Here is a 15,254-nt window from a genome sequence, read left to right on the forward strand (position 1 = left end):
CTTCCTGATAGGAGGAGTCACATGTTTCATAGCTGTGGTCTGATCAGCAGGCGCAATCCATCTGCTGAGGAAAGGTTGGCAGGCTCCTTTACAGAAAATAACTTCCTCTTTGGCTCCCCCTTCCCTTTTCTCTGGAAATATCAGGATTTTTTGCAGTGTTGCAGGACAGGCCTTCCGGATAGCTGTTTACGTCACGTGACATAACTCTAAGCGAAGAGTGAATAAAATCCTAAAGTCAAGAGGGTATGTACTAAATGAGCTCAAAATTGAGTCCTCTTTATTCTGTTTGGCTTTCAAGTAAACTCCAAGTGTAAGAGGAGTCGATACCTATACCATTTTTATATAAATACTTTACCCACAAGGATAAAGGGGTAGGCTACCTTTTACCCATGTCTAACAGAGAAACACAGAAGAGCTACCTGGCTAACACGTAAAGTGAATGGGAAGAAGAGAAAGGACATACAGCTGATCGCCTGCTCCCCCCAAATATCTGCAAGACAGTGCTGGTTAGCCATAAACTCTCTTACAGGCATTTGAGACAACTGATTTTTAATATTTTCTTAAAAAAATACAAAGGAAATGAACTCTTGAGGTCAATACAACTCAGGGGAAGAGGAAAAAATGAAATTTTGGAATAAAGGGAAAGTGCATCCTTGTTTAGGTTATCACATCCCCAACACTCCCAATACCCACAAAATCAAGAATTTCACTCCAAAACACAGGGGAGCCTTGCATGGTGGCTCAGAAATGGCGATTCCAAGTACTGGAACTAACAAAAGATTTTGGTTGTTCTTGATTATTCTGTCCTGGGATGAGTAAAATCCACTCTAAGGACAGGTGAGGGAACCTTCTAGTAGGAAAAGCACTCATTGTACCAAACACAGCAGTAAAAAAGCACTCCTCAGCAGGAGTGTGCCCTTAAAAGAAACGGGGCCGTAATCGGGCAGCTGCATTTGTACGCTGCTCAAATCCTCAAATAAATAGTAACAAAGTATAATAGTGTAGTAGTATTTGATTCAACACAGAAAGAGTGTCTCACCCCCTCAGGGCAAACCATGCCATGGACAGGCGAGCCCTGGCAGGAAATAAGACGATTGTAAAATCACAGGTACTTCTAGTTTGTTCCCAGGCATACCGAACTTCCACATTTATTCCCTATCTATTCACCCCAACATTTGTTCACTCTTATTCTGTCAGTCTCCAGTGCCAAGACGCACACCATTCTAGTTCAGAAAGACCATGGGGAAATAAAAAGATCCTTCCAATAATACACCCTTGTAAGTCTTCCAGGTTATACTTCAGTGGTGTTCTAGGTTCATTCACATTCCATTAAATTCCATTGACTTCCCTTACTCTAAACCCAGTCCTGATATACCAACCCTGTCCCTTAAGGGAGTGCCAGGTCTCTCCCCAAGCCCTCCAGATTTTGACAGGGGGCTTTTCCCTTTGTTATTCTCCGGAATGGAATTGTGTTGCCCCTAGCTACTGTAGACTAGGAAAGGTATTCTTGGAAAACAAGACTTGGGTTTTACCCAGCTTATTCAAGTTCGTATCCTCCCAATCATCTACACGCTGGATACTGCCCACATCTAGTAGGTCACACTCACCGTCCTTCTCTGCAATACACGAGGCACAACAGACACAGATTCTCCTGAGCACACGAGAGTGCTCTCTACACCAGAAGGAGAGGTGATCTGGCCTCTCAGATCCATTCGGTGTGCACGGTCTTCCCTTGAGTGTCTGTTACCCACCCTCCTTAGGGACAACTACCAGCGCAAGGCGGAGTGTGTGTCAAGTAAGTACAATCATCACTGCACTGGTGCTTGTAATCATCCTGTGCACACAGTGAGAAATAGATATTCTGGAAAGGATCCTTGACTCTCCCATAAACTGTCCCCCTTGGACTGGTCACTAGCTCTGGATGGTGCTCCAACAGTGGTCACTTCTCACGAAGAACACACACGCCAGCATCACAGCGCTGGGTTCCCATGGATGTCACTACTTCCCAGTTGTCGATGATAGGGTCATAGCACTCAATGCTACTCAGCAGGGAATTCCCATCATATCTGAGTGGGGAAGAAGCAAAAGAAGAAAATAAACTTTCTCTTCCTTTCCATACAGTCCTACATTAAAGGCTGCCACTGGAGAGGTCTCCCCCAACCTAAAGTCTGTTTTGATCCAAGGATTTGGATTGGAACATTTGGTCCTGGATGCATGACGACTTTAGTCTGGCTTCCAAATCCTTACCCTGCAATAGCATAAAGTCTCCCTCGAAGCACCGTGGCCCCTACATAGCATCGTGGAGTGGTCATACTAGTGACAGTTGTCCAGGAATCGGTGCGAATGTTGTATGCTTCCACAGAAGAAAGGTGGGCTGTACCATCAAATCCCCCTACCACATAAATATGGTCATTCAGCAGGGCTACTCCTGCACCTGGGGGAAAAAAAGGCATAGCAAGTGAATACTACTAACCTTAGGATCAGAATTCTAAAAAAACATGATCACTGATGGCTAGCTAAACTCTAAGGTAGTTGAGGGATGTGGACTAGGACCAGACAGGCCTAGAATTATCTAGTTGTCTTTATTATCCCTATATAGGGATAATAAAGATAGTGATAAAAGATAGACAAAGAGGAGAACAGAACCTCACTCCTTTTACTCTAAGTGTACAGTGAAGAAAGAACTTCAACTCTGATTTGTTGATCCCCCATTTCTGACTGCAGCACCACTGCATAATGTAAAGATTTGTCAGCATGGTCTACTGTCCTTTCTCTTAGATATGGCTGGTCTTACCAGAGCGTTTGGTGGCCATTGGTGTAACATTAGTCCAGTGTCCTGTGTGGGGATCATATTTCTCAACTGAATTTAAGATATTCAGGCCATCATATCCTCCTGAAAAAGCAGAGAGCATTTCGGAAAGAACGGGAAATCCTCATGCCCATTCCCAGGCTGCCTTTCTCTTGGGTGTTTCAACTAGTTCTTTTAATTTCAGTTCTTAAAGAGTTTCAATAATCCAGAGATAAATCTGACAGTACCCTAATTTCTGCTTCCATAAAGAAGTCCCAGCTAAGAGAAAAGATATGAGGATAGACTAGGATTTTAGTTGAAAAAGTCTATGAACTTTATTTTATTAAAAAGGGATCCCCACCTAGAAGTTGCCACCCATTAAGTTCCCTCCCATTGCTGCCTCCCAGACTGAATACCTAGGCAGTAGATCACTCCGCTAGCCACAACTAGTCCAGCACCCTCCCGGGCTGTCTGCATATCTCCTAGCATGCTCCACTGGTCAATGTTTGGGTCATATCGCTCCATACTGGTATGACGCCTGCTTCCGTCAAAGCCTCCGGACACATAGATCATATCTGCTCAGAATGAATGAATCATAGACTATTAGAAGATGAGAGATTTCTAATAACTCCTCTCTTTATAAATTCCCCATAAGTACTTCAAATGTTTGGGAACAAAAACAAAGTGTTTTTCATGGGTATGTCAAGTCTTATAGATAAGGAAGGAAGACATCACAGTTAAGACATCTGAAAAGAGGGGCGCCTGGCTGGCTCAGTGGGTTAAAGCCTCTGCCTTCAGCGCGGGTCATGATCTCAGGGTCCTGGAATTGAGCCCCGCATCGGGCTCTCTGCTCAGCGGGGAGCCTGCTTCCTCCTCTCTCTGCCTGCCTCTCTGCCGGCTTGTGATCTCTCTCTCTGTCAAATAAATAAATAAAATCTTAAAAAAAAAAAAAAAAAAAGACATCTGTAAAGATGGGGTGCCTGGGTGGCTCAGTCACTTGGGCACTTGACTCTTGATTTTGGCTCAGGTCAAGATCTCAGGAGGACTGTGGGATTGGGCCCCACGTCAGGGTCTGTGCTCAGCAGGGAGTCTGCTGGAGATCCTATCCCTCTTCTCCTACCCCTACCATACCCCTGCTAGTATGTGCCCGTACTCTCTCTAAAATAATAAATCTTAAAAAAAAAAAAAAAAAAAAAGACATCTACGGGTATCTGGGCGCTTCAGTTGGTTAAGTGTCTAACTTTGGTTCAGGTCATGATCTCAGGGTCCTGGGATCAAGCCCTGAGATTTGGGGGGGGGGTCCCTGCTCAGCAGGGAGTCTGTTTCTCCCACTGTCCCTCTCCCCACTGTGTACTCTCTCTCTCTCTAATAAATAAATAAAATCTAAGGAAAAAAAAAAAAAAGGACATCTACAAAGAATGGGGTCAGATGGAATCCTCAAAGACTGGCTCGAGTTTGCAAAAATACAACCAGGGCCAATTCTCCACTCAGCACATGGAACTTGATTTACCAACTCTGTTGTCAATGCTGAAATATCCATTAATACTGAAAAGCTTTGGTAACATTACTATTTCAAAAGCAAAAAGGAATATTTATCCTTACCAGTATCTTGCACATTTCACACTCCTGCCAGCTAACAGGTGAGGTAGGAACACTGATCCAGCCACAACAGAATGGAAACAATGCCCTGCACACTAAGCATACCTCCGAGGGTGGTGGCTCCAGCGAGGCCTCGTCGGACATTCATAGGGGCTACGGAATACCAGACCCCATCCTCATCTGCTGTGTAGTCGAGGCATTCCACTGAACTGAGGCGGGAACGACCATCATAGCCACCAATTACATAGATCCGGTCATGCAGGGACACGGAGGCCACATAACGTCTCTTACGAGTGATGCTCTATGGGTTTAGGAGAGAAGAGATACAGATCATTTTAGGCATGCAAGTCTTAGACTTGAATTTTTGCCAACCTTCCTATTTTTATCTAAATTCCTCTCCTTCACTTGTCTCCATAAACCCTTTCTAAGACAGGGGTTCACCCTCATGTGGTCTCCACTGTGTACTGAATGAACACCCTCTTGCTTGTTATGATGATTTTCAAGATGCAACCCTTCTGAACATTTGCCTCTTTCCAAGGTTTCTAAAAAGTTTAATGTCTTCCCATTATCCAGCATCTGATTCCTTTCTAATCTTCTATCTATTCCAGGGCTAAAGAACTTTATATCCTTTATATCCTTCTATAAGGCAGAAAAGTATCCCCAAACTGCTGATCAAAGGGCCAGCGATCCTAAAAGTTAGGAGGGTAGATTAAAAGATTTCCATGTTTTGTGGGGTACCTGGGTGGCTCAGTCGGTTGAGCTCGTCTGACTCTTGATTTCGGCTCAGGTCATAATCTCAGGGTGGTGGGATCAAGCCCCAAGTTGGGCTCCTACTTCAGTGGGGAATCTGCTTTTCTCCTCCTCCTTTTCCCTCTGCCCCCACCCTGACTTGACTCCTCTTGCTCCCAAATAAATAAATAATCTTAAAAAAAGTTTTTCCCATGTTTTCTCAGAATTATTATTGTTCATCCAGCACTAAAAAGAGACATATTGAGGGAGAAAGATACAAAGACTTCAAGTAAACACTAGCTCAATGAAATAGAATTTAACATTGAGTTCAGTTTAAGAGAGCATGATAATAGAGCATGCTGGGAGTTACACAGAGAGCTCAGGAAGGTGCCCCAATAGTGGTGGGCCAGGAAAGTTTAATTTGACACAAGGCCTTTCATAGTTCTGAAGTCTGATCTCCTACCTAAATGGTCGGAAACTACTGACAGACTGATCTAGAATCCACTATGTGCATGACGCCATTATGAAGAGCATCATGCGGTTACTAGGCTTTGCTACCTGCAGGGCTGGATTAGTTAGAATCTCGAGTCAGGGACTGAGGACATTTAAACTCTTTCCCCATGACTGGTTCTCCTACTGCTTACTGGCAAAAAGCTCCACTCCTGGGTCTTGGGGTCATATTTCTCTACCACATCGATGGGAGACTGCTGGCTTCCGAAGCCCCCGACCACCAGAAGCACTTCATTGGCTCCTGAGGACAGAGAGAGAAAAAGACAGGTTACTTTACCATCCCAGAGGAAACGTAAGTAGAAACAGTTGTAAGATTTTGTTTTATGTGGCACAGAGAACAATCTGAAATAGGACCTTCATCATAAGGCTGCCTAATAGGAAACTACTTCTTTCCGAGGCACTAGCTCTTGAGGACCTGGATCTCTGAAATTAAAATTTTAAGACAACATCAAAACTCCGAAGGCAAACTTGAACACGTTCCAACCTATCTAGATGACTCTGGTTGACATAATAAGTGAGGTTCTCAGTGCAGGTAGGGGGCTAAAGAGGGCTTCCCTTCTCAGCCTGTAAAACTCGAAATGGGAGTTTTTGGTAATGGGGAAAGAACATTCTCCTAAGGTAGTCTCAAGAAAGTTAGAAGTTATGGTTTAAGAACCAAGTGATAGATTTTTAAAACTCTCTTTCCATGAGTTTTTTCCAATTTAGCCAACTTTATGATCATGTTCCCTGCCCATTCATCACGACTGCGAGGCAGTCGTAACAGCAGGCTTTTAAAGAGACTCTTTTCCCCTATTATTTTCCCAAAGAAGGTATTCTGGTGGCCTTTATATCTTCCTCTCTTCCTTAAAGGCTTCTTGTGATATCTCCTCCTTTACCTCTTCAAAGAGCAAAATATTTTGAGAAAATCCTCTGTACATGTGCTCTCCTAGAGCTCATGGAGAGAATCAAGCATTTTGTAAATTCAATTACTAGAAGGGCACTGAGGAAACCAAAGCAATCTTATAAGTAACTAGACTTGAAAGAGCGAATGGAGTACCTTTAAAAAACACAGATGCAGGGGCACCTGGGTAGCTCAGTGGGTTAAAGCCTCTGCCTTCGGCCGGGGTCATGATCCCAGGGTCCTGGGATCGAGCCCCACATCCGGCTCTCTGCTCAGCAGGGACCCTGCTTCCCTCTTTCTCTCTGCCTGCCTTTCTGCCTACTTGTGATCTCTGTCTGTCAAATAAATAAATAAAATCTTAAAAGAAAACCAAACCGCAGATGCACCCCAATTCATAATGGCTCTAATTATTATCAAAAGCTACTATAATCATTAAGGAAAAACAAAAATACTACTTCATAATGCTCCATAGGAAGTACACCACCATCACCAATGAAGTATTCTTGCTTAAAAAAATGAACCCAAATCTTGAAACTTACCTACTAGTCTAACCAGATTATAGGCAATTCAGGGGACAGAACATACTAAATGACACTACATGGATGCAATCAGCAAAGCTGAGAATGTGGGAAATTCTACAAGTCAAACAGCTTGGTTTCTTCAACAAATAAATTGCAAGGAAATATCAAAGTAGGATGGAAAAACCAATGGATTAAAAGAGCCTAAAGAGAGGGGCACCTGGGTGGCTCAGTGGCTTAGAACCTCTGCCTTCAACTCAGATCATGATCCCAGGGTGCTGGGATAGAGCCCTGCATCGAGCCCCGCATGGGGCTCTCTGCTCAGCAGGGAGCCTGCCTTCCTTCTCTCTCTGCCTGCCTCTCTGCCTACTTGTGATCTCTGTCTGTCAAATAAGTAAATAAAATCCTTACAAAAAAAAATAAATAAAAGAGCTCAATGCAACATGTGGACCTTGTCTGGATCACAAGTGGGGCAACATAAGTGTTCAAAAACAAAACTGGGGGAATATGAACATGTCCTTGATATCTGATGAAAATAAACTGGTTGTGGGTTTTCTTTTTTTAAAGACTTTATTTATTAGAACATGGCAGGGGGAGCAACAGGCAGAGGGAGAAGCAGGCTCCTTGCTGAGGAGGGAGCCCGATGTGGGACTCCGACCCTGAGATCATGACGGCCAACCGTCTGACCCACCCAGGCGCCTCTGGTTGTGCATTTCCTTTGAAGAGTGAGAATGGCATTTTTAAAATAATTTTATTTTATTTATTTGACAGACCAAGATCACAAGTAGGCAGAGAGTCAGGCAGAGAGAGAGAGAGAGAGAGGAGGAAGCAGGCTCCCCGCCGAGCAGACAGCCTGATGTGGGGCTCGATCCCAGGACCCTGGGATCATGACCTGAGCCGAAGGCAGAGGCTTAACCCACTGAGCCACCCAGGTGCCCCAGAGAATGGCATTTTAACACATTTTTTAAAAGCCCTTTATCTTTCAGAGATACATATGAAAGCATAATATATATGGGTAGAATTATATCCTGAGATTTGCTTCTAAATTGGCCATGAGTTGCTAATTATTGAAAATGGATGATGGGTATGGGGAGTCTTTATATTATTCCTTTTCTGTGTATGTTTGAAATTTTTCCTAATAACTCACACATGAACCCTTAAGTTTAACCTCATTAAAGAGAGCATCTGTCTTGTGTACTTGCCAAATAAAATAAGTGGATCCTTTTCCAAGATGAGCCAGTAAGCAGGTCTCAGGAGTCCGTTCCTTTTAGAAAAGCAAAGCATTTGAACAAAGGGTCCTTTCATATTATGCTTATTTGTGCATAGAATTCCTTCAAGCTGGGAGAAGCCAGAACCACAAAGTATTTGCTTTTTCCTTGGTAGCATTATTCCCCTATTTGTCCCTTTCTTATGGCACCTTTTCTCTCCCTTTGATTTGAACAGAGGCAATAAAGGCCATCCTTCTATCCAAACATATCTCCCCTTATAGACAAATATAATGCTAGGGACACCTGGGTGGCTCAGTTCATTAAGTGTGAGACTCTTGATTTTGGCTCAGGCCATGGTCTCAGGGTTGTGAGATCAAGCCCTTTGTCAGGCTCCATGCTGGGTGTGCAGCATGCGTAAGATTCTTTCTCTCCCTCTGCACGGCCCCCCACCCCCGGCCCAAATAAGAAAACAGTAATAAAAAAATCTAAATCTTTTTAAAAATAGTGATGCTAGTGAATGATACCGGTATGGCTAAGACAATGAAAATACTCCAAAACTGAGAGGTATTTTCTATGCTTTGTACATTTAAAAAATTTCCACTGATTTTCAGCTTTAATTCCTGCTGCTTTATGTAATTACCAGAAACAAAAAATGGCAACAACAACAACAAAAAACCTAGGGAAAAAAAATTCTTTCTTGATAATCTGATCTCACTCAGGCAGATTTTGAGGAATGGGGACATAAAAACACATAGGAAATATTCAGATTATGCTACAAAACCCAGAGAACTGACAATACTTCCTCTTATTTCAACGTTTCTCAGTAACTATATGTCTACAGTGGAACATGGACAAAGGTGTCAGTGAGTCGCTCAGTTATTTTATGGTTCTAAATGCCTGGCACCCTAGAGCATTGGTTCCAGAACTTCTTTGCCACAAAGCACTCTTTTCATTATTTTTCCAAGATAGACCTCATGTTCTAAAAGACGATCTACCAAGATGTATTAACAAACTAACTTCCCTATTACTGCCAGGGTTACATATAAGTGCCAACGTAAGTATGAGAACACCAGTGTTTTCACAATGAACAGATATAATTTTAGTCAGTTCTGATGTCTTTATTTAGTGTAGTAGCTTTGTCTAGCACAAAAGCCATTTCCTTTTAGAAAATTTGAGAAATAACTCGAGGATTAGTATATTCTCATCTTTACTTGCATACTAACCCCCCACTGGTTAAAAAGATTTAGAAATCATTTCTTGTGATTATAAAACATAAGTAAAATACAAGCTCACTGGTAAAAGAACTTAGAAAATAGAGACAAGTATTATGAAAAATGTTTACCTGTAATTCCACAACATGAAGACACACCAAAATTTAAGAGATTATTCCCTTCCAGCCTTGTTTTTAAATATTAATATAACATAAATGGGACCACATTTATTGTATCCTAGTTTTTAAATTTTTTTTTTATGATTTTAAGTAATCTCTACATCCACAACCAATGTGTGGCTTGAACTCACAACCCTGAGATAAAAAGTTGCACGCTTCACCAACTGAGCCAGTCAGGCGACCCCCTCCAGCTGCTTATATATATATATTTTTAAATTTTATTTATTTATATGACAGATCACAAGTAGGCAGAGAGAGAGAGAAGGAAACAGGCTCCCCACTGGGCAGAGAGCCTGATGCAGGGCTTGATCCAAGGACCCTGGGATCATGAACCGAGCTGAGGGCAGAGGCTTTACCCCATTGAGCCACCCAAGCGCCCCTCCAGCTGTTTATATTTAATTTCCCGAAGATATTAACAAAAATCTTTTAATGCATAATTTTACTATTCTTAGGCATTTCAGGTGTTTGTAATTTGGGACTATAAATAATCACATATAGTCCTGTAATAAATATGCTTGAATATGAAATCCCAGTTATTTTCTTAGGACAGAAATGGGAGGGTTGCTGGAGTGAAGAATGTGAACTTAAAAAAATCTTCTAATATACATTATAAGAGGAGCGCCTGGGTTTCTCAGTCGGTTAAGTGTCTGCCTTCTGCTCAGATCATGATCTCGGAGTCCTGAGATGGGCTCCCTGCTCGGCATGGAGTTTGCCTCTCCATCTGGCCCCACCACACCGCCCCCCCCGACCTTGCTGGTACGTGTGCTTGCTCTTTCTCTCTCTCAAATAAATAAAATCTTTTAAAGAATACATGTATATTCCAAAAATACTTTCTGAGGTTTATACCAATTTATATTGCCACCAACAATATAAGGTTGCCAATTCATTCTACTCTCTGTAGCTAGATAGTTTTCTAATCTCTGATGCTTTGGTAGACAAAAACAAAAAATTGTAGTTATTGTTTTAATTCTTACCTTATTACTAATAAGACTCTACTAGTAATTAGGTTGAATTTCCCCCCTCATATTTAGTAGTCAATTGTACTCCCTCCTCTGTGAACTATACGTTCAAGTCTTTAGTGTTTCTCTCATGTATTTTTATTATGAGCTCTTTATATACATATATATACACATGTATATATACCTTTATAGATATATATCTTTATATATAATATATATTAGATACAAATAAATAACTCTTTGCCACGGTTGTAGCAAATCTACCTAATTTGTCTTATAATGTTGTGCATGATTTTTATTTAGTCAAATACACTGACCTGTTCCTTTGTGATTTCTTCTATTGCTTTGTGCCTAGGAAGTCTTTCTCTCCCAGGAGAACTCCCAAGTGTTTCAATGTCTTCAGACCCTAAGCTGGGAACACTACTTTAACAAGCTAATGTGAAACGAGCTAGTGAAAGGAATAATTAGAAGGAACCCTGTTTCTTCTCTGCCAATGAATGGCGGGGTGGGGGGGACAGGAGACTGGACTTGTTAAGTTAGATTTCTCTGTATCATGAAGAAAGTATGCCTAAAACACCTGAGGAAAACAGTATGAAAAAAGCACATTAGTAAAACTGAGGCATATTGACAGGGCCACTGTCATTACTGGGTGGTGGGGGCGGGGGACGGAGTGTGTGTGGGCTGTGGTGTGCTGTCAGAGGACTACAGCAGACAGCCTGCAGGACTGCTAACATCACAGGGTTCAGAGACTACATTTCCACATGTATTGATTTTTAGCTCAGAAAAGGAGATGGTGACAAATTAGCAACTGCAATTTCCACTGTACCTTCTGAAAAGAATAATGGGTAAAAGGTAACTAAGACAAAATCCCCACCCATTATCTGGCATCAATTTTTATGTAGCTGTAAATTTAATTTCCTTATGTGTATGCAGAAGAATCATTATCCTGGTAGCTGGTTTAGCAATCTCTGTGTAGAGAGATGGGTAAAAAAGACATGATGGTAGGAACAAATTTAATTTTAAGGCACTGACAAGGAGATGCTAAAATTAGAATCTAGTTGGAGACAGCTTCAGAATTTCTTTTCTGGAACTTCTGAAAAATAACCTCACCACTCTAAGGGCATGTAGAATCATATACTAATCTCTCAAGATCTTCTCTGTATTTCTAACATTTCTACGCTGAAATACATCGACGTACAGTGCTTATGCCGTTAAAAAATTATAGGAGACAAATCATCATTCTACTTAAAGCAGTAAGTAAAGCTTAATTATCAATTAACAACTTCATATATATATGAGTCCACAGTAGATAAGAGAAAAAGTAGACAAGAACAAAAAACACCCCATAGATCATTTATAACCTACAATAGTGGAATAGGAAAGATAGGAACCGGAAGTGAGGTAATATCTGAGTACTTATTTAACCTGTCAGCTACAATGTCAGACATCTTACATATACTATCCTATTTAACCTCCACAACAACCCACTGAATGAAGACATTAGTATCCTCATTTTAGACTTCCTTTTTTTTTAAAAAACATTTTATTTATTTATTTGACAGAAAGAGAGATCACAAGTAGGCAGGCAGAGATAAGAGGGGGAAGCAGGCTCCCTGCTGAACAGAGAGCCTGATGCAGGGCTTGATCCCAGGACCCTGAGATCATGACCTGAGCTAAAGGCAGAGGCTTAACCCACTGAGCCACCCAGGCACCCAAGTATCCTCATTTTAGAGGATAAATTGGCTCAGATAAATTGATACCTTGCCTAAGGTCATTCACAACCATCATTGATGGAGTTGTGATCTGAACCTAAGTCTCTTTGCTAAAGTAACAGCTAATGTATATAGAACTTTTCATGTGCCAAGAACAGTCCTAAGGCTTTTAAATAAATTACTTCATTTACTCTTCCTAACAAACTTGGAGTTAAGAACTGTGATGATTCCCACTTTACAGATGAGGCAACTGAAGCACAGAGAGGAAGTCTCCTGCCAAAGTTAATATACCTAGTAAGTAGTAAGCTGGGATCTGCACCCACACAGTCTGGCTCCAGAGTCAAGGCTCTGAACGACTGCATGTCACCACCACTCCCATACTTGTACACTTCTTTTCCTTCCTCTTCTCATTCCAGAATGTGAAACTACTACGTGACGTTTGAAATAATTTCTAATCCAGAAACCTCCAAAAATAGTGAGATTAAGGGGCACCTGGATGGCTCAGTGAATTAAGCCTCTGCCTTCGGCTCAGGTCATGATCCCAGGGTCCTGGGATCCAGCCCGCCATCAGGCTCTCTGCTCATCGGGGAGCCTGCTTCCCTTCCTCTCTCTCTCTCTGCCTCCCTCTCTGCCTACTTGTGATCTCTGTCAAATAAATAAAATCTTAAAAAAAAAAATAAGTGAAATAAAATTATATCTTTTTTTTAAAAGAAATATTTTATTTATTTATTTCACAGAGCTGGGCGGAAAACAAGCAGAGGGAGTGGCAGGCAGAGGGAGAGGGAGAAGCAGGCTCTCCACTGAGCAGAGAGCCTGATATGCCGCTCGATCCTAGGACCTGGGCTGAAGGCAGACCCTTAAGCTAGTGAGCCACCCAGGCACCCCAGTGAAATAAAATTATAACTTATACTGTCTAATACTTGACAATTTAGAAAGTGTTGTTACATACTCTATTCCATTTAATCCTTCAAACAGTTATGTGAAATAGATAGGGAAGTATCCTTGGTTTATAGGAGAGCTCAGGGTGGTAAAGTGACTTGTCCAAGATGACACCATTACTAAAAGATTAAAAACAGGTCTGACCCAGGTCTTTGTACTTCTTACTGAATGTTTTCAACTACATCATGCCACCAAGAGGTGTTGAGAAATATCCCTTCCTCCTGCCAAGATGCTAGCTTACCTAGACGAGCCCTCGTCCTGGGTCCCTGCATCTGACTTCGCAGTTCAGGCCTCAGATGAAACTTCTTTGCTTCATCAACTAGATCCCTGCACTGCAAACTACAGCGGATGAAAGGCTGAAACACAGCAGACAGTACAGTGACCCCCAGGGGCCACATCTTTAATATACAAGTATAAATGGCACACATAGGAAGTAACTTCTTGATACAGAAAACCAGTTCCAAAAGGGCTGCTGGTAATAATTATGCAGTGGGCTTCCACAAATTAAGAGAACAATTTTTTAATAGACAATATATTATTACATGGTTCAAAAATCAAATGACGTAAAAAGATGTATTGAAAAGTATTCTCTCTCCGCCTCAGCAGTAGGCATTAACTCTTTTTATTAGTTTGTCTGTACATCCTTCCAGCGATTACACAAATATGAGTAGGAAATAGCTAATAACAATCTTAAGGGAAAACTGAAAGGCCTCTGTTAATTCCTGAAATGGTAGGAAGAAGTAAATCTTGCCTGAAATAACTTCCCCAAGGTTCACAGCACCATCACAATGCCCGTGTCTCCTGACGGAGCTCTGTACTGGGCAGCTCTCCTTTACATCCCCAGATTCACTCCACATCCTTCCCCACTCCGCTTGCTGGCTTAGAAGGCTGGCCTGCATGAAGCATGCCGTAGGGTCCCTAGGCCCTCTGGCTTCCGGCTGGGCTGAGCCAAGGAGGAGCTGTAGACGAGCTCAGAGGGAGAAGGGGAGCGAGGCCAGGCTCCCTCACTGCGGGATGGGCGGTGAATTTGGGATTTCAGTCTCCTGAGTTGGACTCAAGAGTCTGCACTACGAACCACAATGTAAAGAACAGAGTGAGGACTATATGAGTTGTTAGAAATTACAAATATGAAAAAAAGTTTGACACGTGACACTAACCAGCCTGCAACTTTTCTAATGTGACCTGGAAAACTGTGTATGTAGTTAATTCCCTAAGAGGTCTGGGGCTGGGCCAGGAGGAAGAACACATTCACTGATCTGATCTTTATTTATATGTTAAACGGCAGTATTTGCCCAAAATATGGTCTAGGTAAATCGATGATATATATGGTAAAAATTATGAAAACCTACCACACAGGAAGAACTTGGGCCAGAAAGACACTTTTATAAATAAACACAATATAACCCAAATTGGTACTAAAAATGCATCGAACTACTTTCATGTTGGTATCAGAAGTCAAAAACAGGCTTGATAATCAAAGCATCTTTTTCTGGGCTGTTTGGATCTGGAGCTAATGGAGAAGGGGACATTTATCACCTCATGCTGCTTATGTAAAACACATAGGGACATATAAAACAGAAAGACAAGAAAACAAAAATTAAACCATAGGTTTCCATCTCCAGAAGGCTGACTTGCCAAGCGATTGTCTAGAGACTAGTACCTAGCGCCGCCCTCCGCGGCATTCCTAGACAGGCGAGCTAATGTAGGCTCATAACCAATTCTGAGGACACAATACTAAGTTGCAAGAAATATTCAAGGCTTTGGACCCTGTGTGTTCTGCGTGCCTTACCTCAGCATCTATTACGTCTGTGATGTACCTGGGGGTCAGCAGGGGCATCCGGACGTACTGCAGTAGGTCAGGCAAGGATTCTTCTCGCTCCTTCTTGGCATGCTTCACCCAGTTGATGACAGCTTCAAAGACGGGCTCTTCAGAATCCACCTAAAAGTGTGTAATTACACAGCAGAGAACTCTGTTTTTCCAATGATCTCAAAAGCAACCGTGCTTTCTCCTTCCTGTTCCCC

At 42.0% G+C, this 15,254-nt stretch overlaps 1 protein-coding gene across 3 annotated transcripts in view; it reads right to left on the reverse strand.

The window, feature by feature from the left end:
- Positions 1-532: 532 nt before the first annotated feature.
- The window catches only part of KLHL12 (kelch like family member 12), a 30,329-nt gene continuing 15,607 nt past the window's right edge, over positions 533-15,254 (reverse strand). For 2 of the 3 annotated variants that reach the window (XM_044267625.1, XM_044267626.1), the window contains exons 5-12: positions 15,022-15,171; positions 13,474-13,588; positions 5,761-5,867; positions 4,493-4,688; positions 3,205-3,363; positions 2,795-2,893; positions 2,248-2,434; positions 533-2,066 (exon numbers count right to left, since the gene is read on the reverse strand). In XM_044267625.1, coding sequence (XP_044123560.1) covers positions 1,940-2,066; positions 2,248-2,434; positions 2,795-2,893; positions 3,205-3,363; positions 4,493-4,688; positions 5,761-5,867; positions 13,474-13,588; positions 15,022-15,171 — 1,140 coding nt within the window. In that variant the 3' untranslated portion in view covers positions 533-1,939. The remainder of the gene's footprint in view (positions 2,067-2,247; positions 2,435-2,794; positions 2,894-3,204; positions 3,364-4,492; positions 4,689-5,760; positions 5,868-13,473; positions 13,589-15,021; positions 15,172-15,254) is intronic. The other variant, XM_044267627.1, reaches the window with a different exon arrangement.

Source organism: Neovison vison, chromosome 10 (genome assembly GCF_020171115.1).
Source record: "Neovison vison isolate M4711 chromosome 10, ASM_NN_V1, whole genome shotgun sequence".
Classification (NCBI taxonomy): Eukaryota; Metazoa; Chordata; class Mammalia; order Carnivora; family Mustelidae; genus Neogale; species Neogale vison.